Genomic DNA, 27030 nt, shown 5'->3' with positions numbered 1-27030 from the left:
CAGAAATAGGAACGACTTCTATTTTAGCCCTTGGCGTCGCAGACGCTCGTTGGCCCATGCTAGCAGTGTGGGTGCAATAATTGAATAACATGGATTTCAAAATTTATTTTGCGACGCTCGCGCACGAGACGTGCCTGGTCTGGTCAGCATGTTAGTCAAAGTGACGTCACACCCAGCATGGCAGTCAAGGTGACTCTGCCAATATTTCTTATCAGAAATTAGTATTACCTGTATTTAAGTTGTTTATTTCTATTGGATAAGATCTTAAGCTTATTGATGCGGAAGCATATATGGAGAGATAATTGAGTTATATTTACCTTGTTACAACGTGTCGTTTACTGATCTAATGGAAGTTATTCAGCTACTTTAATAGTATAATAAGTTTATTGCTGTGAAGGTCGAGTAGCCGGTTCAGTAATGATAATGGCAATGGTGACTGTTGCTGCTGGCAGGGCTGATTTTCAACTGTAGACTATGAGTCCTGTGTTATTGCTTTTTCAAAAATCGAAACTTCAGAGACAAGCAACCGATTACCCTCTGCAGTAATGATTGTATTATATTGTAGCCAATGCAGAGTCGTTGCGTCCTATGTCATTTTCATACTCTCATTGCATTACCAGATTCATAAGGGTTTGGCTTTGATGACTCCAACTGTATGTTTTAGGTCATCTTCAAAAGTGTCATGCTGTTCTCCCAGAATCAAAGGCTACAGTAGCCAAGCGCATGCGCTGCTAGTCAACGTGACGTCACACCCAGCATGGCTGTCAAGGTGACTCTGTCAATATTTCCTATCAGAAATGAATATTACCTGTATTTAAGTTGTTTATTTATTTTTGATGAGGACTTAAGCTTATTGATGCGGAAGCATATATTATTTACTTTTTTCAAACGAACAGAATGGTCCTCTTTCAGCATCATTCCGTGGGCACGTCGGCCTTGGAGAACGAATTGAGTAATGTTTACGTTGTTACAGATTTTCGTTTACTGATCTAATGGAAGTTGTTCAGCTACTTTAATAGTATAACACGTTTATTGCTGTGAAGGTCGAGTAGCCGGTTCAGTAATGATAATGGAAAAGGTGACTGTTGCTGCTGGCAGGGCTGATATTCAACTGTAGACTACGAGTTCTGTGTTATTGCTTTTTCAAACATCGAAACTTCAGAGACAAGCAACCGATTACTCTCTGCAGTAATGATAGTATTACATTGTAGCCAATGCAGAGTCGTTGCGTCCTATGTCATTCTCAAACTCTCATTGCATTGCCAGATTCATCAGTGTTTAGCTTTGATGACTCCAACTGTATGTTTTAGGTAGAAACAACCGCAAGAGGCGATTCCAATGCACTAAGGACTATATTTCTGAAGGTAAGACTGTCATTCACAAGTGGATCTTTAACCCAATATTGCTATGGCACTAAAAACACAATTCTTTATATTATTTTAGTCTGAATGCAGCAGTTCAACTCGTATTATTATCTACTCTGCCTTCATTTACATATCTACCTTAGATACCTTGTACTGTACCTCTGCAGATTGATCTGGTACTCCATGTATAGTTTCATTCTTGTATATTTGATTTTATTCCTCTTTTGTTACAATTTAATTTGTATTATCATTATTTTTAACTCTGCGTTTTTGGGAAGGGCTCATGAGCAAGCATTTCATAGTACATTTTACACCAGTTGTATTTGGTGCGTGGGACAAATAACATTTGATTGAATTTTGATTTGAAAACAGCATGTAACTTTACATTGGTTGTCGTCAATGGTATAAGGTTATAACCTTGATTGTATGGCAAAGCTACAGTTAAACAAATATGATATTATTGCCAGCAGGCCAGCAGTCTCTCTCTCTCTCACAGACACACACACAGTTACACACACACAGGGAGAGATACACTGAGTGTGTTGTGTCTACTGTTGAATGCTAAAGGTCACACAAATGCTTGTACTAATTCTGAATTGCCTTCACAGAGGAATTTGTCCTTCCCAGACTTCTTTTAGGCTGTGACATTGGCTAGGATTTTCAGATGTCTGGGTGAATCAGTTGTTTTTGCTATAAATTTGGACCATGCATTCTTGTGCTTTACAAAGTCACACACAGTACCAAGTTGAAGGGTGTAAGGCCATTGATTGGAGGAAAATGTGCCTCTAGCAACAGATAGCGCCAAGGAGGGACTTATTATTTTGACCTTGTACTATTTTAGGGTCTTCTTCTTTCTTCATACAACACTGCACTGATTTATCTTGAACGCACAGCAATGTATATTAGGCATAGCTGTTCTAATACACACATGCAATAATTAGTCATAAACATATAGTTAATTAATGGATGAATGGGCCATTTTGTCCAACCTGCCTAATCTTATCAAGAAGCACTTGAGGCTTACTGTGACGTTGAGTTGATGCCAAATTATGGAGTGAAGAAATGGGTTAATAAATTGCTTGGAATTAATACTTTCACTTAAAATATTAACGAGTGTGCAGTGAGATGTGGTCTGAAATGCATTCTTTGTGAAGGTCTCTTGCTCGCTCTCTCTCGGTCTCTCTCTCTCTCTCTCTCTACTTGGCTGTACACCCAGAGCCTGGCCTTTATGCTGCCAGTTCATGCAGTGTTCCAGCTTGTAACCCAACCCTGACTCTGAAACTGACCTTTTGTTTCTTTAAGCCTAGATGAAAGGTTGCAACACCAGTGCACGGGTTGCATGTTTTGCAGCATAGCAGAAACAAAACAATGCTGTTCCTTTTTTCTTTCTAAGTAGTGCACATGAATTAATTGAGAAATATATTTTTCAGATGACTTGGCAGTCCCTTGCATTGCCACAGCTAAAGCCCTAATGTCACATATCATTATATACGCTGCTATAGTACTTATCTGTTACATTATACTTAAACATCCCATATTGTATATTAGATATAGTATACTGCACTGCACTCATCTGCATACATTGTGACAATTAACATGATAGTGGTTTGGGAAGCTTTGTTGCCTTGATGGTTTCCTACACTATACTACAGCTTGTGCTGGCTTATTGTGGGTTAAACCGCAAATCTCCCAGATTTTTCTGAATAAGGTATTATAAAGCTTGAAAGTGTTTTGAAAGCAAATTTGAAGTCTGTTTACTCACTGCAACAACTCAAAGAAATTAATAGAATACGATGAATTGCAAAAACAAGATTGTTTTGAACTCTGATATTTTTGCCTAGCTTTGATGCGATGTCTGAAAAGTACATGATGGGATTAATATAAATCACTCTAAGTATAACTACGGAGACAAAATGCATTGCTTTGACAGACACTGCATCAGGTTGTCTGAACAAATCATTTATTGTCATAAGTTTAAAAAAAATGTCTGATAGCTGGTGGGGGAACAGTGATGCAATACAAAGACAGGCTGTTTTGGGAAAGGGACTTCAAGGAGGGAGTTTTGTATTTTGTATGAGCATAAGTTTGTATATTGAGTTTCTGAGCATTTATATTTAACACTAACCTGTATTTTTTTTGTCTCCCCTTCAGTATGCCAGTGTGGTTGAGAATGGGGTGCGTTACATGTCCCCCAGGGACTTTGTGCAGAACTTCCTGGGTCTGCACAACCAGCCCGACCACAACCGCAAGACTGTGCAGCTGATCGCTGGAGTAGCCGACACCAGCAAGGATGGGTAAGTCTGCTCCCACTACGGGTGAGGTGGATGACCGTTACTAATAGTAACCTTGCTTTAGAAGGACTTAAACAAGAGGTCCTTCAAGACATCATACAGCGAAAATGGAATTGAGATTTTTTGTGAGGAAAAAAAAGGATCATAACATTTCCACTAGTTCAGTTCCACTACCTACATGGATCCCAAAATAACCCATGTTAATACACACAATGGGGTTCACAATGTTACATGTATTGGCGTCGTGAAGACAAATCCGTAGCAAGGAGAAGTTAGGTTAATGATTGGTCACAAGGTTGTTCACAGATTGCCTGAATAGCCATCTTTATCAGTTGTTTAACACCCATGCTTGTTTGATTGAATATCCACCTGATAAGATAAGCGGACATATTATTTGCATAATGCCAAAGACTCGAGAAAGCATCTTGTTGAAATAGCACTAAACAGCACGTTCCTATCCACATTATACTGTAGACTGTAGAGCATGTTATAAATATGGACAAAATACAATTTTATACTTGAACTTTACTTGAACGTTCATGTAAATGAATCTGGTAGGCTACAGTTATTGGTGTGCTCAAGTGAAAATTTGAGTTGCCGATGTTCTTTGGGCTTTGTAGGGACATGTCCTTTTTTTCAGATAGTACTCTTTCTTTCTTGTCCAAACAGACTGATCTCTTTCCAGGAGTTTCTGGCCTTTGAATCGATTCTGTGTGTCCCGGATGCCCTTTTCATAGTTGCCTTTCAGTTGTTTGACAAGACTGGCACAGGGGACATCTCATTTGGTATGTACATGGGGATGCCCCGTGACCTGGTGTCTGCTTCATGTCATAACCATGTCATAGGTAATGGGGACAGCATCATTGGAGCTTTTACCTTAGGGCAATGACCACACACTTTCCCATTGTGCAAGATCTCTATGCAAGAAGTGGATAACACAAGATTACTATATCTTATTTATAACCTAGGACCTTAGGTAAAAAAAGTGCTACATAGCTGTTTCAGTGTAGAAAATGAATGTAGGTCTCATGTTACTCCTAGTGCTCAATGTGTATTCCGTTTGTGCACTAGTGTGTCTCTCTATACTGGACTTCTGGAGACTGCAGAGTAGTATAGGGTCTGTCAGTCAGCTGCTTCTATTCTAGAGGTCTCTTCTAAGATAAGAATTGTCTCAGCTCTGAGCGAGCTGTGGATAATACCACATCATAACAAGTCCCATCTGACAGGGGGAGAGATGAATCCAGTGTGTCACAAAAACAGGGAAAAAAGAGCTGTTGCAATGCTCATTGTGCACACATTGTGCAGCGCGGGCCCCCATGAAGGCGATAGAAAATGGAAGACAGTGCTCAGACACAGAATGACCTAGATCTGCTTAGAACTCACACAATATGAAGGCACTGGGATTGTCAGCTAGGCCATATTCCTTCTCTGTGCATATCAGGTTCCCAGAAATGAGATAGGGCCATACAGTGGGGTCTGAAATGATTGGCACCATTAATAAAGATAAGCATGAAATAAATAATGAAAATACTGAGCTATATTGGATGCTCAAGAAATTGTGGAAATTCTATTATTTTATACTAATACAATTGCTGAGAGAAAGTGGATCTTCCGGCAAGGCAAAAACTGCAAGCACACATCAAAATCCACAAAGAAATGGTTAATTGACCACAAAATCAACCTTTTGCAATGGCCATCTCGGTCTCCGGACATGAAACCCATTGAAAACCTGTGGTTGGAACTGAAGAGGGCATTCCATAAGCACAGACGAAGGACATCAATGATCTGTAAGAATTCTGTATGGAGGAATGGTCTAACATCCCTCCCAATGTGTTCTCCAACTCATAAAACATTTTAGAAAAGATATTGAAAGTTATTTAAAACAGGGGTGTCAATACTTTTGACCCCTACCTTTTTGAGAGAAAAAAATACATACTTTTGAAACAAAATCTATTATTCAGAATCTAATAAAATTAGATAATTTCACATTTGTTTTGGCATACAATATACAGTAGCTCACTTTTCATTGAATTGACAAGGTCATTTTTGCATATCTTTAACAAGGGTGTCAGTCATTTCAAACCCCACTGTATATTGTATGGTTGTTTTGTTTTTTCAAATTTGATGTTACTCATTCATCTCTCATTTGGCAGCCAATGTGCGAGACATCTTCAGCCAGACCACAGTGCACCACCACATCCCCTTCAACTGGGACTGTGAGTTTATCAGGCTCCACTTTGGCAGTGACAGAAAGAAGAATCTCAGCTATCTGGAGTTCACCCAGTTTCTGCAGGTACACTATACAGTAGACATTACTAGACACCTTATGAACCGTACAAATACAGTGCATTCGGGAAAGTATTCAGACCTTCCCCTTTTTCTGCATGTTGTTACATTACAGCCTTATTCTAAAATTGATTAGACATTTTTCCCTCATCAATCTACACACAATAACCCATAATGACAAAGCGAAAACAGGTTTTTAGACATTTTTGCAAATGTATGTAAAAATAAAAACGGAAAACTTATTTAGTATTCAGCATTCAGACCCTTTGCTATGAGACTCGAAATTGAGCTCAGGTGCAGAGGTGTCACTACAGACCCTGGTTTGATTCCAGGCTGTATCACAACCGGCCGTGATTGGGGGTCCCATAGGGCGCCGCACAATTGGCCCAGAGTTAACCGGGTTAGGGTTTGGCCTGTGTAGGCCAACATTGTAAACAATAATTTGTTCTTAACTGACTTGCCTAGTTAATAAATAACATAAAATAAATAGATTGGCCAGATGGAAGCCACTCCTCAGTAAAAGGCACATGACAGCCCGCTTGGAGTTTGCCAAAAGGGACCTAAAGAACTCTCAGACCATGAGAAACAAGATTCTCTTGTCTGATGAAACTAAGATTGAACTCTTTGGCCTGAATGCCAAGCGTCACTTCTGGAGGAAACCTGGCACCATCCCTACGGTGAAGCATGGAGGTGGCAGCGTCATGCTCTGGGGATGTTTTTCAGAGGCAGAGACTTGGAGACCAGTCGGGATCGAGGGAAAAATGAACGGAGCAAAGTACAGAGAGATCCTTGATGAAAATCTGCTTCAGAGCACTCAGGACCTCAGACTAGGGCGAAGGTTCAACTTCCAACAGGACAACGACCCTAATCACATAGCCAAGTCAACGCAGGAGTGGCTTCGGGACAAGTCTCTGAATGTCCTTGAGTGTCCCAGCCAGAGTCTGGACTTGAACCTGATCGAACATCTCTAGAGAGACCTGAAAATAGCTGTGCAGCGACGCTCCCCGTCCAACCTGACAGAGCTTGAGAGGATCTGCATAGAAGAATGGGAGAAACTCCCCAAATATATGTATGCCAAGCTCGTAGCGTCATACCCAAGAAGACTCGAGTCTGTAATCACTGCCAAAGGTGCTTCAATAAAGTACTGAGTAAAGGGTCTGAATACTTATGTAAATGTGATATTTCTGGTTTTTAATTTGTAGTAAATTTGCAAAAATTTAGAAAAACCTGTTTTTGCTTTGTCGTTATGGGGTATTGTGTGTAGATTGATCAGGGGAAAAAACAATTTAATCCATTTTATAATTAGATTGTAGCATAACAAGATGTGGAAACAGTCAAAGGGTCTGAATAATTAACAAATGTTTTTTTTTAATCACTTGCATGCAGGAAGTTATTTTTCTATCATGGTTTAGATCAGGGCTGTCCAATGTCGGTCCTGGAGTGCCGAAACACTTCTGGTTTTAATCCTCTCTTTCTATTAAGGGACTTATTCAGACTTGGGACACCAGGTGAGTGCAATTAACTACCAGGTAGAATCAAAAAACAGAAGTGTTTCGAGCAGTCCAGGACCGGAATTGAACATCTCTGGTTTAGATAGACATGGGCCGATTATAATAGCATAACAGATACACAATTATGTAATATATTACAGCTGTAACACATATGTAATCACAGAAACAGCGAGGGCCAATAAAGCCAGTAGTATGGCTGTGGACGTAGCTTGTTTGGAATGATTGGGTTTGTGGGTTTATATGCAGCTGGGTGGTCTGGGACTTGGAAGGGCTTGGCTGTAGTTCCATTACTCTACTGTGTGTAAACCCTCATAGCAGTTTGCGGTGGATCATGGTTGACTAAGGGTTCCCACTAGCGCGTCAAGGATTCTTGTGTGCGACCCTTTTCATTCAAAACAACATTTGCTTTAGCTGTTATTTCACTGCTGATGTTTTGCCATATTGTTTCCTGCTAATAGATTATTGAATGTGATTCAGCTAAATCTAACATAGTTATAAACAAAACTGCTGAAAGTTTATTTTTTTGTTTGTTGTTATTGCAGAATATGTCCTGCCACCTTTTGGAGGTTCCATAGTTCTCAGAATTGTCTAACCGGAATTTTAAAAAACATCACTATTTGTAGCATATGTGCTGCAATAGCCCTCAATAGTGCAGCAGCACCCTAGTACAGTACCTGAACTCTTACAAGATGTGGAATAAAAGTATACCGTATAAAATGTTACCATTGTCATGATGGGCTGTACTCTGCTATGGCCTGATGAGTTATGTAGATGAGAGGGATCTGCTGGTAGTATGTGATCAGCTTTGACAGCAGTGCTGACCCTGGGTCAGTGGTACCCCTGCTTCCCCTCTGATTGCATGGCTGTCCCATTGAATCATCCCTGTGCTCCTCCGGACACACCTGCCTGCTCTCCTGCACAGACTTGAGATCCGACTTCAGGGGGACATGGTTTTCATCAAGACTCCTGAGAGACAGCTGTGATTACAAGAGCCAGGGTCTAACACTATCTCATCTGATGCTTCCACATGTGCCAAGCAGTGTCCGACATCATCCAATATCCCCACCCCCCCCAATGTTCCACTTCATCCCTGGTAATTTGACTTGTCTTTTGTCACAAGAGCCTGCTCTTTCTATCTTTCCTTTCATTGTAGGAGCTGCAGTTGGAGCATGCTCGCCAAGCCTTTGCCCAGAAGGATAAGAGCAAGAGCGGTACCATCTCTGCCATGGACTTCAGCGACATCATGGCCACCATCCGCCACCACATGCTCACCCCCTTTGTGGAGGAGAACCTGGTCTCAGTGAGTTAGACAGCTATGGTCTCCCATGAGATGATTGTACGATGAGACCTCAGTGTCTGTTCCTCTCCCCTTTAGGCCGCTGGAGGCAGCACCTCCCACATGGTGAGCTTCTCCTACTTCAATGCCTTCAACGCCCTCCTTAACAACATGGAGCTGATCCGCAAGGTCTACAGCACACTAGCCGGACCATACAAGGATACCCTAGTCACCAAAGGTAGCCTAGTCTTGCTCAAGTCAGGAAATGTGATTTCAAACATGAACTGAGGCTATACAGTACCGTCATGGGAGTTTCACCTCTCTTGGCAGAATGGTGTCAGGAAACACAAGAACATGTTATCCTAGCTCTAAGTAAATAAGGTAAATGTACACTGTAATATTCTGTTTTATTAGTTTAGTCTGTTCCCTTAGATCTGTGGAATGAATAGTTGACCTGTTCTGATGGTGATTAGTTACCTGTATTATAGGAGTTTACCCTTTCACCTTTAGACTGTACTGCTGATGTGGTTGGTTATCCTTGCAGCAGGCCTACCCACCCACTGTATCTCTAAATATTTAGTCTTAATAAGTGACCCCCTGTCTGGTTCTTCTTACATAACATGCCTCCCTCTGCTCCGTATTGTACCACAGAGGAGTTTGTTAGTGCTGCCAACAAGTTTGGTCAGATCAATCCAATGGAAATTGACATCCTGTACCAGCTCTCCGGCCTTTACGCTCATTCTGGGTAAGGTTCAAACTCTCTCCAGTCTCAGTGACTCATCACCGCTGCGTTGTGCTTTTTACTCACAACCATACAACGTGGCATTTGCGCTGCCAAGTATTGAATTACTGTCCTCCACATGAATTCAAAATATCTAACACATTAATCAGAAAAAGCTATTTTCAATAAATCTGTGAATGGAATAAAAAAAGTTAGAATTTACTTCTAATAAATATAGCTATAAGTTATTACCTATTCAGTTTAGCAATAGTGGCTCTACTGGTTGATGTACAAAATAAATCTAAGCATGCAGACTTTATGATGCCAGCAGGGAATATCTGTGTCTCACTGGCATTAAGAGAGCTTCATTTACTGCTTGAGTTGTGGGCATGTATCCAGCTTTTTTTGCCTGTTGTGTATACAAACTCATATTAAACCAGCAACATCCTCAAGTTATATGGCCATAAAATGTCTGTGGAAAATCGTGCATCAACTCCGTGTGAGGGATGCTATGCTGTGTTTGCTACTCCTGGCGTAACATTGTGATTCTCCCCTGCTGTTCTGCAGAAAGCTCAACTTGGCGGACATCGAGAGGATAGCACCGTTGGAGGAAGGCGCACTCCCATACCACCTGGCTGAGATCCAAAGACAGGTACCCTGCCTGAATGACTGTCCACACAGCTCTTACCTGCTGCCTTTTATTTGCTGCAGCCCTTCTGTTCCCCCACCATGCTTTCTCATTAAAGAGCAACGAAAGGGAGTGTTCAATGATGGAATTAGCAGAGTGCTGATGTTTTCTCTTTCTTTGTGAATGTGCATTACACCACCTAGGATAAAAGTCCCCCCCCCCCCCCCAATTACAGTACAAAAGACGAATGGAATGTTGCGATGTTCCCTTTTTCTAAAAGCCTGTCCCATTTTATTCAGTGTAGACATATACATCAGACGCAATCATACACCTGAGAATCTAATAGGATGCTTTTATCAGGGTGGCTTTCCATGAGTCTGCTGGTGTATGAAGCCTCTGGCTAGGTCTGTTTAGAGTAGGAGGCTAGGAGCATGGTGAGTGTGCTGGCGAGAGGTGGCTCTGGGAGGGAGGAGGAGGAAATAGTTCCTGTCTTTCCAGACGACACAGCTCTGTAAATCGGACTGTGGTCAGGCCCAGGTCCACTCAATGTTCCGGGACTTTTGCTCGGAGGTCTGGAATGTGATTTGGGAAAAGGGAAAGACACAAACATGTTGGCGTTCTCAGGTCCGCCATTTGTGGAAGTAGGGTAATTGCTTAAACCTTTTGATCAAGGCCTCGATCTCATTAGCATGCTGCCTTCAGTGAAAGCAGCTGGGTAGGAGGAAGGGCCTGGTCTGGGAGATGTTGCTCACTGCCCCAAGGAGGGCAGACACACTCCAACTTTTACTCAGCCAATGTAATAATTCATGTGGATGCTTATCTCTACATGGGAAAGGCTTGTGGGACTAATCTGTTACACGGCACCACAGAGAAAACAAAGGGGCTCCACTTTCAAGATCATGAACCAAACCAGAGATGGAGACAGATAATGCAAAATCATGCTTAGTTGATTTTTTAAGGAAAACCCTTAGCTTCCAGCCTCTGCCTAGCTCCATCATAATCAATGGATAGCCCTGGAGCGTTCTCCTACACAGCCATTTACTGTATCCGTAGCCAGAGTGTCTATGTCGGTGACATACAATACTGGCTTATGAATAAGACTTATACCACGATGAGATGTCTACATTCCATAGCTTTCCTCCACTGTTGAGTGGTCCATAACGTTTTTCTTTCCACAATGTATCTGGTTCACTACAGTTTAATAGAAGTCGATTCTTTCCTGGTGTTCTGATCCCCCCGTCTTTCTCCACATCGGTGTCTTTTCTTCCTCCACAGCAAGCTCATGGGGATCCTCATCGGTCCGTCTTGCTCCAGGCTGCAGAGTCTGCTTACAGGTTCGGTCTGGGCGCACTCGCTGGAGGTGAGTGACATGTCTGCGACGGAGACCTGCGCCCACTGAGGGGTAACCCAAGCCGGTCAGACTGGCGCACTGAGGCCCTGGGGCCGGTCTGCCCATTGTGCTGCTGTGCCACTGGTGGCTCCAGGCTGTCTTTGGAGCCGGAGCTTTGGAATGACACAAATCTTCTGGAACCGCACTGGAATCTCTGTCTAATTACACTGGGAGGAACTAATATAACAGCCATTGAGATGTTCGTGCGTGAAACCAATATGCAACATTCTAAGAGCCTACTGTCTCAGTGGGTCTTTGATCTCGCAGCTCAGGAGGGTGATCAGTTCTGAATGATCAATGGACAGTTGAGGGTCAGAAGTCTTGTGAAGCATTGTGAAGACGGCGGCTCTCCATGGCGATAATGAGACCTTTCTCACCCTCTCTTGCTGACGAAGGGTGAGAGAGCTCTCTGCATGCTTGAGAGCCCGAGTCATTACAGGGCCTTTGATGTCAGAGACAAGACATGACAAGCCACTGTGGCTAAGAGCTGCATTTAGGGCAACCTGCTGCATGGCTGCCTCCTCAGACAGTAGACACCCTCTACACTACGGCTCTCCTGCAAACTCCTAAATAGTCACTACTCTGTCTGGGCCTAATGACTGTTTTTAACTTCTTTATATGCCCACATCTCACTATTTATCACTGAAGCAAAACACTAAAACACCAATCTTTAAATATACCCCACCTAAAAACGATTGGCTAAATAGTTAAAATAATGATAAAGATATTTGCTGTGTCTGAATATATGAAAATCATAGGATATTATCACCAACAAGAGTATGTTGATGGTGTGAATGCAGGATGTTGATGGTGTGAATGCAGGATGTTGATGGTGTGAATGCAGGATGTTGATGGTGTGAATGCAGGATGTTGATGGTGTGAATGCAGGATGTTGATGGTGTGAATGCAGGATGTTGACGGTGTGAATGCAGGATGTTGACGGTGTGAATGCAGTTTGTTGACGGTGTGAATGCAGTTTGTTGACGGTGTGAATGCAGTATGTTGATGGTGTGAATGCAGTATGTTGATGGTGTGAATGCAGTATGTTGATGGTGTGAATGCAGTATGTTGATGGTGTGAATGCAGTATGTTGATGGTGTGTTGATTGACATGTGTGATCTGCAGCCACGGGTGCGACAGCTGTGTACCCCATTGACCTGGTGAAGACCCGTATGCAGAACCAGCGATCCACCAGCTCCTTCGTAGGAGAGCTCATGTACAAGAATAGCTTTGACTGTGCCAAGAAAGTGCTCCGATATGAGGGATTCTTTGGATTCTACAGAGGTATAAACTAAAGCCTGGTGAATGTGCTTCTATTATGTAATGCTAGATACTGTCATCTGGTCCGGCGGCAAAACACATTTTTGTGCCAGTATCATCATCAATATGTTTTGCATAATAACAGAATCATTTGACTGTTCTAAATTGACCAAGTCTATGGAAGGTCACATTGTCATTACTTAGCTAGTTCAAAACATCCCCCAGAGGTAAAAGAACTCCTGTAGTAGTGTCAGATCTGTTTTCCAGTGTGGTGATAACGCTGCTGAAGGCTTGTGATATATATATTATATATATATTATATATATATATAACTAACACTGCCACAGTGAGGGTTATCAGATGAAGGAAGTCAAGACTGCCATCTACTGCTGCATCTGCCACTGCAGCTCTTTGTTTATCCTCTCTGCTTGGCTCTCCCCCTCCCTCTTTATCTTTCCACGCTGATGAGAGGGGTGATTGACTGAGAGACAGACACGGTTGGCTGTTTTCTGGCTGCATACCACAAGCAGTCACTCAGCAGCTCCTTCTGAAGTTTATCTGGCTCGCTGAAGGACGGACGGTGAAACAGTATGGTGGTTATCAGCGCTATAGCACTGCCCCCCCCCACCAGGGCCACACAGCTCTCTCTGTTCCACACCAGACTGGGATCAGGCCACAACAATGTTGAGCCCATACAACTGCCAGTTTCATATTTGAGCTTTTTGTCCATTTCAATGGGAGCCATTGTCGTTTGGTTCATCAGATGTAGCAGTCGTATCTGTAAATATTTATGGGTTTATTTTATCCGGACAAGAATCATGCCGATTTCATTGTTGTAACTGGCAATGGAAGTATTCATTTCCAGTCGGAGTGTCTTCCTCTGTCAGGTCATCTAAATGGTCTCCATGAATACTGTTTTGCAGGTCTCGTACCACAGCTTATCGGTGTTGCCCCAGAGAAAGCTATCAAACTCACGGCAAGTCATTACAAACCCGCAGAGTGCCTTCATGTTTATTGCACAATAAGGAAAGGTTGTACCATTTGTATGTTAAATATGAATACAGTCTCACAGAAAAGACAATGTCTTCCAAAATCCAAGGCGTGACTAGATGCACTCATTGTCATTCTCTTTGAGCATTTCTTTCTCTAAAGGTATGCGTTGTGCTTGCCTCATTCTCTTTTCTCACAGATGAATGACTTTGTAAGAGACAAATTCACCACAGAGGATAACACCATTCCCCTGTTTGCAGAAGTCCTGGCTGGTGCCACTGTAAGTATTGGTGTGAGGATGTCTTCGTAGACAGTCTGTCTCTACAGACTGAGGGCTGAAAAGGCGTGTGCTTCATGCAAAGGGAAAGCGTTGGCAGCTGCTACATTGACTCGTTTAAATCTAATTGATCTCGATGTGGGGGAACTGAAACAAGATTTTTGTTGAAACTAAAACATGATTTAAGATTTTCTCTTTCAGTTTATGAACATTTGGCATCTCATGGGTGTAAATTGTGGATTCCAGATATTGAGCTAAGGGGGAACTTTTTTTGTGGTTTTCCAACCCCTTCAACTTTAAGGTTTAGTTTAATTATTTCTGACTGATCTGTATCTACAATTATAAGCTTTTCATCTTCAATTTGAATTACGGACATTGAATTATTGTATATGAATTTAAGCTCTAATTCAAGTTTCCTGCCGGTGTATTGACATCCTAAATAAGTGGCGGAGCTTGATAAAAAGGTGCTCTTGGGTCTCTGAACTCCCTAATTGGGCACAATTTGAGAAATTATGTCTGTGAATGGACTATTTTTTACCTCAGCGTGGTAATTTGGCACGCTGTAACGTTTGGTGAGTGCATTGGTGGATTAAAGCCTGTAATTCCATCACCCTACCTCTGCTAAATGGGTCTAAGTGAAACGAAACAGACAGGGCAGGGAAGAGAGCCTGCAGGTTGCCTACGGAGGGCAGGGTCTGCAGGGTTGTGACCCCTGTCAGCCTGTAATTGGAGGAAGAAGGCCTGGAGGGCCCTGGATGGAGCTGGCTTTACCTCACTGTGATTGAGTTTGACAGGACTGCACATACCTGAGGCCTGATCTGCCATAGGCACCACAGTTCCATACACCATACATGTACAACAACAAGCATATAGTCCCAGGCGGTATTAGATAGAATGCCCGCCTGTAGGGAAAACAACCTGTTTTAGGTTATCCCATTGGTTCACAGCAAAAACTTGACCCTTTTCAAATGCAATTTTCTTGTCGGCTTGTTTTAAGTCAATTACAAAACTACATCTAAGAAAGGTGCGTGTCTAAAACGTACTTTTCAACATTGCCTGCTCCAGAGGGTTCTCACTACTTAGAAAAACGTAATATTGTAGGGCTTCAGGACGGTGCTAGCAGCCACGTGAGTGACAGTGCTAGCTAGCTAGCTATCGACTGGAACTTAAGCTAGCCAAGAACAACTCAAAAAAAATAACTATTCAGTTACAAGTAGTGAGTGGAGTTACAAATGGACAGTAGTAAACAAGTTAAATGTCTTATCTGTGATCAAATGTTTTCCACACATACTCTAGCTACGTGTAACCTACTTGCACACCGGGTCCTCACATTTCCCACTCTCCCATGCCGAATAGCCTGAAGCCACAGGGCTCTTCTTGCAGGCTCTATTTCCCTACGTGGGAGCATTGCGATTCGTAAGTGAGGATTTTTGACCCGGTTACATGTACATTGAACAACACAGCAGCTTTTCTGCATTATTTTTAACATTTTATTTGTATAACAAGAAACGAAGTAGACTTTTACAATGGGGGGTGAATGGGTAGTAATTTGGTTTTCCCCGATGTGTGGGTGTGGTCGAGGGAAATTCCTTTTTATGACGTGAATATCCACTCGGGAGTATAGCATGCCATCTAGAACTTTAGATTACGGTAACCTTGTTCTGGTGATTGACTCCACCCAGCAATATTATCGTATATAATATACTATGTATATTTTTTTATGCTAGATTCTTCCCATAGTATCAATTTCTTGCACATCAGATGAACGTGGTCTTCGTGTAAAGTGGTTTCACATTGTAGAAGGCAAATGTTTTACTAGTTTGTGGAGATGGACTGCAATGTTATCCCTCCTGACTGTGAATAAGTGGAAAAGATAAAGGAGATAGGGACAGAGGGATGAATGCATAAATCTTCAGAGTAGCGGATCTTCCCCTTCCACTTTGAAAATGACTAAATGTGCCTGAGCTTTTTTTAGGACAGCGCTCGGATGTTTACAGATGGGACCCCTGCCCTCTATGTCACCAGCAGGCATCCAGGGGCCTGATTCGATTTGGGGAGGGTGATAAATGTGCCAGAGTCAGAGTGGCTGCACCCTGGGGCGTCCCTGCCAGGGCCCTGAGCAGAGCAGTGTGATTCAACGCTCTCCCCTGGGAGTGGGGTGAATTGGGGAAGTGTGCGGGGCGAGGCTGGGCTGGGCCACTTACCCCTCCACAGGAGGTGCCCGGGGGAGAGGGAAGGGGCAGAGGGCTGTTGCCGGGGTCAGGGCCTTCCAGCCATAAGCAAGGCTTCTCCTCGCACCCTGCCTGTTCCTCCCTGACCCCACTGTTGCCTCCCTCAATGCCTGCTTGTTTCTCCTGCTCTCATCAAGGCCACTTTCTGACAGCTTGACATCAGTACTTGAAAAGAGTGTCTTTTGTGTTTGAGTTTACCAAGCTAATTTGAAAATGCTTATTGGGGTGAAATGCTTAGACATTATCATCCTCACCACAGGCTGACCCCTGAGATGTTGTAAAACCTATTAACCCCTTCCTAATCATAGGACACAAGTAATAACAAAACATGTACGATTGTCTTGATTTACTTACTGTAAGTGATTACATTTGTTTTTCATTATAATTATAGATTTTGTTTGTGCGACAAAGTACTACAGAAAGAAAGACAAAAAATAGTGTATAAAATTGGTTCTGCAGATTGAGACCTACGATTTTATTACGCTTCAGTTACGGATGCACTGTGACATGTACCATTTGTTTCTTCTCACTCTCAACCTGAGTTGTGTTCTGCAGGCTGGAGGATCCCAGGTGATCTTCACCAACCCTCTGGAGATAGTCAAGATCCGTCTCCAGGTGGCCGGAGAGATCACCACGGCCCGCAGGGTCGGTGCCCTGACCGTGGTCAGGGACCTGGGCCTCTTTGGCCTCTACAAAGTGGGTAAACCCCTCTACATCAGCAGCTTCACTTACCACATCACCTCTTAAAACCTCTGTTATAGCCTAAGTTAATAACCCCTGCATGATGTCACCCGCAAGGTGACGTAGTTTATGTGATAGTTTATGTTGTAGTTTAACAGTTTATGTTGCAGGGGTGTTGAACAATAAATACTGTATGACTGTGTATCAATGCTGATATTACATAAGACATTTTTGCAATATGAGAGTTCTCTTGAGCAGGCGCAGTCTGCAGTAGGATGACTAGCTAGATTCCCCACTGATTGTTACAATCATATTATTTATTTCCAAAACAGTGTTTAACATGCAGAGAGACCACAGCTGCCAACAACCAACAGTAAATTATGCTTAGCTACTGCTCCTTTCCAAGTTCTAGTCGGTTTACTTACATCTCAAGTAATGTGTTCATGGTTCATATTTTAATGAGTAGCAGACAATGTGGAGCTTGTTAAAAGTGACTGACTTCCTCCCTGTGGATGGGCCCAGTAGACCATGGGTCCATGTTAATGTAGTCTCTGTGTGTGTGTGTCTGAGAGACTGTGTGCTGGGCTGGGAGGGAGGGAGTTCTCTGGGGGCCCCGGGGGAACCATGGGGGGAGCAGCGCTGCCTGAGGGCCTTCTGGCTCCTGCTGTGATCAACCGCACCGCCAGGTTCCTCTGTGGGTTGGCTGAGGCTCACAGCCTGCCAACAATAATCCACTGGAGCTCCCAGGCCAGATGATCCCAAAGCCACAGCGGCCGCCTCAACCACTGCCCTACCTTCTCCACCATCAGGGTCAATCATATTTTGGAAGATATTCAGTACATTACAATATTCAGTACAGTAGTCCAAATCTGGACTAATGAGACCAGATGTCTACACCACTTAACTCATTTGTAGTTGATGATTCCAAATAAACCTATGCAATATTTTATACAGTATTTCTAGTATAGAATATATTTTTTAAAGCACTCGGTAAGCATTATCCTAAGCAAATATCTTACAGAAATTCAGGCAGGTCCAAATGCATTTTACATTTCATGTACTGTTGTTGTATGTGTCGAACTGCTTTGCTTTATCTTGGCAAGTTCACAGTTGCAAATGAGAACTTGTTCTAAAACTAGCCTACCTGGTTAAATAAAGGTGAAATAAATAAAACTGAAAATGCGATATTTTTGCAGGTGTAGTCATTTTGGGTTATATAAAATAATTCCTTTTGTGTTTGTGTGTCCTAGGGAGCGAAAGCCTGCTTTCTGCGTGACATCCCGTTCTCTGCCATCTACTTCCCTGTGTACGCCCACACCAAGGCTGAGTTTGCAGACGAACAGGGCAGAATTGGACCTCTGCAGCTGCTCACTGCTGGTGCCATAGCAGGTAGCTAGCACTAACAACCATTGCTGCAAACCTCACCATCTCAACCTATAGACATAGTATAGTATACTAGAGGCCTGAATAAATGCTTCAATCAATTGAATGTTTTATCATATATTCTATATATGATAAAAAAAACATATGTACAGTAAACGACTGGACATTCTATTCCTTTTCTATTTTAAACCTGGCTTTGTACTACTCTGCTTGCCATCAGTGGTGATAGTATTCCTGCATAGTGAGAATGACTCATTATGTGGGTTGTGCAACACCTCCTAAGGTATACCTGCTGCCTCCCTGGTGACCCCTGCTGATGTCATCAAGACCAGGCTCCAGGTGGCGGCCCGCGCAGGCCAGACCACATACAACGGAGTCATAGACTGCTTCAGGAAGATCATTGCTGAGGAGGGCTTCAGGGCCCTGTGGAAAGGAGCAGGAGGTAAAAGCACACACATGCGTGCGCTCCACAAATGAGCAGTTTCATGACCGGGAAATGAGGCACTCCTTGGCTCCCATAATTGCTCTCTTGAAGACATCAGAGAAAAAATGTGAAATCCCACATTGTAATTTCAAAGTCTCTCCCACCAGCCCGTGTCTGCAGGTCCTCGCCACAGTTTGGTGTAACCTTGGTGACTTATGAACTCTTGCAGAGATGGTTCTACATTGACTTTGGAGGACAGTGAGTATTTCTGCCTGGTTCACCCAGTGGCAATTTTAGTATGTAAATCTTGGTAGGGCAAACAAAACAAACAAATGGGGGATGCATGCCAGCAAAGCCACTACACAACACTAAACAATACATTAATTGCACTATAACCGTGATAAATGGTGCCCACAAACTGTTAAGGCCTACATAAATCTGTCCCAACAGCAGAGCTTTCTTTTCAGTACCATGGAGTGAATCCTTACCACCGCTACACCTGGCTATCAGCAGACACTTTTCTGGCAGTGAAACAGTTCATTCAGCCTCATTTACTGCCTTTTTAAAAAACATAGCTGATACGGCTGACTTGCTTAAACAAATGTGGTTTCTACTGACAATTTAGATGTACAAACTATGGCATAAGGGAATGACGAGCGCATAAGAGGCAATCCGTAATTTTGATTAAGACATTAATGAGCGAGCAAGGACGGACATAGCTATCAATATAACTATTTGTTCAGCACATTCAGAATTCAGAACAAGTCAGAACCGTAGGATAAAAAAAGGGGGCATATAAGCAGACAATGAAAGCTCTTACAATATTAAATGATTACAATCCTCTAAAACAGGCTACATGTGCACCACGAAGTCAGAACGGTAGGCTAAGTTATTAAAGGGAAGGGACCAAATGATTAGAGTGAGGCACATGGGCTACTTACAGCTTTCTACACAACATACACTTAGTATTAGTTTCTTAGCTGCAGTATACATATCTCCCTGGCATATTACATCATTTATGCAGCAGAACACAAGACATTTTTGGACTCATCGTTCTGCTGTGCTCACTTGAACAGGAAGGTGGCGCAGCCGTTTTTCTTGTGGGCAAATTTTGTCATGAAACAAAGTCTGGCCTAATGTGGATTTATGGTGCTTTCAAGACAACTGGGAACTCAGAAAAAAACAAGGTTGAATCATGACGTGTGATCTTCAGGTCGGAGCTCCAGAAAGAGGCTCGAGTTCCCAACTTGGAATTCCGAGTTGGATGGCTGTTCAAAACTTATTTCTCGAGTTCCCAGTTGTATTGAGCTCAATGAAGTCTGAGATTTCCCAGTTCCAAGTTTTGGACGTGGCAGAAGTCATGCTGGATTGACAGCATAGCCAATGTATTCAACCTTTTCTGGCCCATGGTGTTGCGTGTGGATGTTTATCCTTTTAAGCTTGGAAAAGAGACCCTTAAACCCAGACTTGGACAACATACCCTCTCTCCCGAATAGCAGGGGAAGCAAAATAGGGATTTCTCTTCAATACTTGCAGTTAGCCACTGATTCCTTCCAAACCACTCATTGTTAAATTTGCGATTTCCAACTTGTTGTGTAATGTCCAATGGCCGATGAGCACCGATACGTTTGATCTATAATTTTTCTTCATCTGACAAGGATTGAAAAGGATTTTCCAGTAGATTTGACGTAATGACTGCTTGTCTAGCTTGCTAGCTAAGATTTAGAAAGTTTTATGTTGACATGAGTCTAATCAAAGATACGGGAGATATAATGGGAGTTGACAGAATTTTATCTGTGGCCAATGACTTTGAGTGTTCTTGGATGGGTACATCTAATGTAAATCTATGGCAACACCCAAGGGGGCTTGAAATGTCTAGCTCATGAGTGACAGAACACTGAGCCAATCACGGTGCAAATAGAGAAGATTACCAACCCCTACGCTCTGTATTTTCCACTGGCTGCCCCTCCACCACAGAAAGCACTAAGCTAGGCTAAAACACCTGAATTTTGGAGCTGCCTTACTCAAGCAAAAAAGAGACCATGTTTCTATTGCGGCTTTAACTATAAAAAAAAAGTTTTCAAACTGATATGGGACACGTATTAATGCCAAAATAACATGTAAAACAGGCAACAACTTTGAATTACAGGTTGCCACTGGGTTCACCCTTAGTGAACTGAAGTATCGTCTGTATGTTAATTATCCTTCCTAAATCTTTTGCCCCCAGTCGCCCCACCGGCTCTGAGCCAACTCCTAAGTCGAGGATCTCAGACCTTCCCCCTATAAGTGCCGACCACATAGGAGGCTACCGTCTAGCTGCTGCCACATTCGCTGGCGTGGAGAACAAGTTTGGTCTACACCTACCCAAGTTCAAGTCTTCTGGAGCGGTGTCTGTTAGCCAAGCCCCAGCCCCGACCAGAAAGGAGTCTACAGCCTCATAGGCTGTCTGTCTCCCCCTCAACACTTAACTGCTAAATGGCTGCATGCTTCTTGAGTCAGGTGTCCTAAAATATCTGTCCCTTCATTCCTCTGAAATGGTAAAGAAAATGGTCTCCTTCATTCATAGGCATTTGAAATACTTACTCTGAATGCTGCATGAATAGTGCTTCCTTGGTTAGTCTTTGTATAGCTCGCACAATGTTACTGTACATTTTATTTCTGTGAAGAGGCATTTTTCATTGAAAATGAGTGGTGTCACTACAGCATTCCTCAAAGCGAGGCTGGTGAGGATGTCATCTCGTCAATCACATTTCAGAGACTTGAAAGGATGTACAGATGTTTTAAAAAGTATTTATTTTGAAATCATGACCAGGGTTTTGGGAAATCATTTAAATGTATCTATTGTATTTTGTTGAAATAAATCAAAATGGCTTAATTTTAATTGTGAAAAGTACATTGAGATTCGTGGAAGACATTCTCTGTAATATCTAGGTCACAAAAAGTAACACTTTTGCTTAGACACGCCATAAAGTATGGAGACTGAATTCATACTACACATTAAGCAATTTTCCAATAAGGCATAATATCTTCAGGTAGTTCTCCCTCAAACTTCTAAAGATTCTGGTTCTGATATCTTAAGTGTCAAATTTAGTTTAAGAGCAATAGTCAAGTTGAAGGTTACAATTGTCCATATAGTACAAAAAACAAGTGGAGATCTTGTGCATCTAGGTTGAAGGAACATAGAAAACACTGGCTGATGTCTGAGACCACTACATTCCTGTGTGTAGTGATGGGTCTACTGCAGTTGAAGTGGACACGGGCATCGAAGCACAGATGGTGAACAGCAATCATGAGTCATGAGGACAGCAAACACATGCTCGAAGGTGGTGTAACCACAAACAAGTCGAGTGGCCTGTGAAACTGAAGCTAAACCCACAACACTACCGTATGGATTCAGACATGGTACCTTTAAGGCATTCTGGTTTTTGAGTCGTTGAAAAAGAGTTCCAACTGATTTGTATTGCAGAGTAAGAAGATGGCTCTGTTTCTTGTAGTGTCTGAGGTTGATAGATAGCCCTGTTAGTTATCCCATCGGAGACTGGTGTACTTAAACCAGCCGAAGTAGAAGGCTATCCCAGTTAAGTAGCTATGTGTATTAAATCTGACTACAATGTTTCCAAAGAAAAGATGTCCACACGCCTGAACATTGTCGCAAATCTAGTCTTTTTCTCCAATCAAAACAAGGCTGACAATATGAAGCCTTTCTCTGGTCCCTAGACTGGAGTTTCCATGGCGATCAGGCAGAGAGACGCTGAGCGGCCAGCTCCTCTGCGTCGTCCCGGTTCTCGTTGATCTCCGCCAGGGTTCGGACGAAACGGGTCCACTCGTCGTTGCGTGGAACGGTGATTTGCTGGCGGGAGAGGAAGACAAAGCATTGATATGGGTGAAAATACTAACACATTGTTGAAACTGGGACACTTCCAGAGGGCATGGGATCACAGGCAATCTTCTAATTGTCACAAGAGACTTGACCTGTCAGTGGCAGAGATCAGGGTGGGGGGGAAGAGCTGCTCTCTGCATCTGCAGCTCAATACTCAGTGACATGACTGACACACACTCAGACAGACCCTCTGGAGCAGTCTCCATCCAGATAGCTGGCCTCCTGACAAGACAATGGCTTAATTGTTGTCCGGAGAAATGGAGCATGAAGTACTACCAGAGTGCCTTCACCTCCACTTGAGATATAGGAGGAAAATAGGGAATAACCCCATTGAACATTTTAGTTTTAGATCTCAATTCTTGCTCAAATGTCAATGTAAAACCTCCTTCCCAAACACAAAAATAGAAAAACGGCCTCACTGCCAACTGCGTTTATTTTCAGAAAACTTAACATGTGTAAATATTTGTATGAACATGACATAAACTGAAGAAGTTCCACAGACATGTGACTAACTGAAACGAAATAATGTGACCCTGAACAAAGGGGGGGGGGTCAAAATCAAAAGTAACAGTATCTGGTGTGGCCACCAGCTGCAGTAAGTACTGCAGTGCATTTTCTCCTCATGGACTGCACTAGATTTGCCAGTTCTTGCTGTGAGATGTTCCACCAAGGCACTCTTCCACCAAGGCACCTGCAAGTTCCCAGACATTTCTGGAGGGAATGGCCCTAGCCCCCACCCTCTGATCCAATATGTCCCAGACATGCTCAATGGGATTAAGATCCAGGCTCTTCGCTGGCCATGGCAGAACACTGACATTCCCGTCTTGCAGGAAATCACACACAGAACGAGCAGTATGGCTGGTGGCATTGTCATGCTGGAGGGTCATGTCAGGATGAGCCTGCAGGAAGGGTACCACATGAGGGAGGAGGATGTCTTCCCTGTAACACACAGCGTTGAGATAGCCTGCAATGACAACAAGCTTAGTCCGATGATACTGTGACACACCACCCCAGACCATGATGGACCCTCCCACTCCAGAGTACAGGCCTCGGTGTAACGCTCATTCCTCGACGATAAACGCAAATCTAACCATCACCCCGGGTGAAACAAAACCGCGACTCGTCAGTGAAGAGCACTTTTTGCCAGTCCTGTCTGGTCCAGCGACGGTGGGTTTGTGCCCATAGGCGACGTTGTTGCCAGTGATGTCTGGTGAGGACCTGCCTTACAACAGGCCTACAAGCCCTCAGTCCAGCCTCTCTTAGCCTATTGCGGACAGTCTGAGCACTGATGGAGGGATTGTGCGTTCCTGGTATAACTCGGGCAGTTGTTGTTGCCATCCTGTACCTGTCCTGCAGGTGTGATGTTCAGATGTACCGATCCTGTGCAGGTGTTGTTACACATAGGTCTGCCACTGCGAGGGCGATCACCTGTCTGCCCAGTCTCCCTGTAGCGCTGTCTTAGGCATCTCAGAGTACTGACATTGCAATTTATTGCCCTGGCCACATTCTCATGCCTCCTTGCAGCATACCTAAGGCACGTTCACACAGATGAGCAGGGACCCTGGGCATATTTCTTTTGGAGTTTTTCAGAGTCAGTAGAAAGGCCTCTTTAGTGTCCTACGTTTTCAAATCTGTGACCTTCATTGCCTACCGTCTGTAAGCTGTTAAGTGTCCTAACGACCGTTCCACAGGTGCATGTTCCTTAATCGTTTATGGTTCATTGAACAAGCATGGGAAACAGCCTTTACAATGAAGATCTGTGAAGTTATTTGGATTTGACAAATTATCTTTGAAAGACAGGGTCCTGAAAAAGGGACATTTATTTTGTTTGCAGAGTTTATGAAGAATGCCATGCATTTTTATTGGCACAGTAAAGGCTCTTAACACACTCACCTCTCCAACATCATAGACCAGAATCTGTCCATCAGAGTCTCCCACGGCAATCTCTTTGCCGGAATGGGCCCATCGCACGCGGTTCAGGGCTGGGTTCCCCTCCACTGTGGTACTGGCTGTAGGAACCTGCAAAAGAAACACCTCATCTGTCAACGCCAATACTGATGACTGACTGGATTTCTGTCACACTATGGGCCAGTTTCCCAGACACAGATTAAGCCTAGTCCTGGACTAAACGGCACTATCAATGGAGAATCTGCCAGGACCAGGCTTAATCCGGGAAACCGCCCATATAGATGCTGCATTGGTGCAAAACCCGTGGTAAAGAGGGCATGCGCCAGGTACCTCAGTGTCGTTGTTGAGGTTCCACAGGTCAAGATGGCCCACTCCATCCACACACGCAAACAGCGCCGGGTGAGTGGGAGACCACATGACGTCGTAGACGTAATCCGAGTTGTCCTCGAACGAGTACAGCGGCTTGTTGTTCTGAAAGAGAGAAACGTAGTAGGTGGCACCTGAAAACATAGACCCATTGAACTGACCATGCCAAATACAATTATCTGGATCAATGCAATAAAAAAATGTTTAAAAAAAAGATGCAGCATTGTGGGCTTAAACGGGTCCAAATTCAACCACATATTTTGCTTCCTAAATGGCAACCTATTCCCTATTTAGTGCACTACTTATAGGGCTCTGGTCAAAAGTAGTGCACTATGTTGGGAATACGGTGCCATTTGGGACGCACAATAGTAACAGCAGGCTTTCTAATGGAGACGGTACAGTACCTTAGTGCTCCACAGCTTGACGGTCCAGTCGAAGGAGGAGGTGACAAACAGGTGGGAGAAGTCGACGGGCCCGGTCGCTGTGTGACAGTCTATCCCTGTGATAGGCCCGTGGTGGCCCTCAAACATCTCACTGATCCCTGCTTTACTGTGGCCCAGACATACAGCAGATAAGAAAGCAATAATTAGCAAACACCACGTTCCACTTCTTAAAGAACCCCTCAATGAATACATTAACCAATAAAAGTCTAAGCCCTAAAAAATAATCACAAGGAAGTTTGTTCTGAAGTGTCTGTCCTATATCTGAGAGATAAGAAAGATAAGGAAACATTGTATTATTATTATTTTTTACATGCATTTCACCCGTTATTTTTGTCATGTGTCTAAGCCCTGTCTAAACCGGGGGAGTTCTGCTATGTATATATTTATTTTTTTATATATATTTTTTTGAATTTTACCCCTTTTTTTCCCCCCAATTTCGTGGTATCCAATTGTTAGTAGCTACTACCTTGTCTCATCGCTACAACTCCCGTACGGGCTCAGGAGAGACTGAAGGTCATGTGTCCTCCGATACACAACCCAACCAAGCCGCACTGCTTCTTAACACAGCGCCATCCAACCCAGAAGCACCAATGTGTCGGAGGAAACACCGTGCACCTGGCAGCCTTGGTTAGCGCGCACTGCGCCCGGCCCGCCACAGGAGTCGCTGGTCCGCGATGAGACAAGGATCTCCCTAACCCGGACGACGCTAGGCCAATTGTGCGTCGCCCCACGGACCACCCGGTCGCGGCCGGTTACGACAGAGCCTGGGCGCGAACCCAGAGTCTCTGGTGACACAGCTGGCGCTGCAGTACAGCGCCCTTAACCACAGCGCCACCCGGCTATGATCCCTTATTGATGTCACTTGTTAAATCCAATTCAATCAGTGTAGATGGAGAGATTCAAGGTTAAAGCATTTTAAAGCCTTGAGGCAATTGAGACATGGATTGTGTACGTGTGCCATTCAGAGGGTGAATGTGCAAGAACGGGGTGCCTTTGAAAGGGGTATGGTAGTAGGTGCCAGGTGCACCAGTTGGTGCCAAGAACTGCATCGCTGCTGGGTTTCCCACACAAAAGTTTCCCGCATGTATCAAGAATGGTCCACCACCCAAAGAACATTCAGCCAACTTGACAAAACTGTGGGAAGCATTGGAGTCAACATGGGCCAGCATCTCTGTGGAACGCTTTTTACACCTTAGAGTCCATGCCCTTACGAATTGAGGCTGTTCTGGGGGCAACTTAATATATTAGGAAGGTGTTCTTAATGTTTTGTACACCTAGTGTATACTGTGATATCATTACCAAATAAATATACTGTACATTAAATATGCCAACATATACAATGAACAAAAATATAAACACAACATGTAAAGTGCTAGTCCCATGTTTCATGAGATGAAATAAAAGATCCCAGAAATGTTCCATATGCACGAAAAGCTTATTTCTCTCAAATTTTGTTCACAAATCTGTTTACATCTCTGTTAGTGAGCATGTTATCAAGGTAATCCATCCACCTGACAGGTGTGGCATATCAAGAAGGTGATTAAACAGCATGGTAATTACACAGGTGCACCTTGTGCTGGGGACAATAAAAGGCCACAACATAATGCCAGAGACGTCTCAAGATTTGAAGGTGCGTGCAATGGGCATGCTGACTGCAGGAATGTACCCCAGCAAAATCTTTGAAATTGTTGCATTTATATTTTTCGTTCAGTATATTTCT

The 27030-nt window shown here is 43.4% G+C and overlaps 2 protein-coding genes across 8 annotated transcripts in view; one reads left to right on the top strand and one right to left on the bottom strand.

Moving 5' to 3' along the window:
• The first annotated feature begins 35 nt into the window (after nt 1-35).
• LOC124043854 (calcium-binding mitochondrial carrier protein Aralar1-like) lies at nt 36-21594 on the top strand. 5 transcript variants are annotated; one of them, XM_046362922.1, is made up of 19 exons: nt 36-189; nt 665-769; nt 1311-1364; nt 3516-3658; nt 4325-4440; nt 5809-5948; nt 8606-8752; nt 8828-8966; nt 9380-9473; nt 10017-10101; nt 11353-11437; nt 12593-12751; nt 13651-13703; nt 13917-13997; nt 16781-16921; nt 18157-18295; nt 18573-18731; nt 18881-18971; nt 20941-21594. In XM_046362922.1, exons 2-19 carry the CDS (start codon nt 758-760, stop codon nt 21152-21154), a joined length of 2052 nt encoding a protein of 683 aa, XP_046218878.1. In that variant the 5' UTR covers nt 36-189; nt 665-757; the 3' UTR covers nt 21155-21594. The 5 variants fall into 5 exon arrangements, with proteins under 5 accessions (XP_046218878.1, XP_046218880.1, XP_046218881.1 ...); XM_046362924.1 differs by lacking the exon at nt 665-769 and having other exon boundaries at nt 44-189; XM_046362925.1 differs by lacking the exons at nt 36-189; nt 665-769 and adding an exon at nt 840-952.
• The window catches only part of LOC124043855 (dynein, cytoplasmic 1, intermediate chain 2a-like), a 20704-nt gene continuing 15163 nt past the window's right edge, over nt 21490-27030 (bottom strand). For all 3 annotated transcript variants that reach the window (XM_046362927.1, XM_046362929.1, XM_046362928.1), the window contains 4 exons: nt 25272-25416; nt 24832-24972; nt 24487-24612; nt 21490-22563 (listed from right to left, as the gene is read on the bottom strand). In XM_046362927.1, the coding sequence (XP_046218883.1) occupies nt 22450-22563; nt 24487-24612; nt 24832-24972; nt 25272-25416 (526 nt within the window). In that variant the 3' untranslated portion in view covers nt 21490-22449. The remainder of the gene's footprint in view (nt 22564-24486; nt 24613-24831; nt 24973-25271; nt 25417-27030) is intronic.

Source organism: Oncorhynchus gorbuscha, linkage group LG09, assembly GCF_021184085.1.
Source record: "Oncorhynchus gorbuscha isolate QuinsamMale2020 ecotype Even-year linkage group LG09, OgorEven_v1.0, whole genome shotgun sequence".
Classification (NCBI taxonomy): Eukaryota; Metazoa; Chordata; class Actinopteri; order Salmoniformes; family Salmonidae; genus Oncorhynchus; species Oncorhynchus gorbuscha.
The sequence above is the reverse complement of the archived record's forward strand: the minus strand, read 5'-3'. Positions and strand labels throughout refer to the sequence as shown.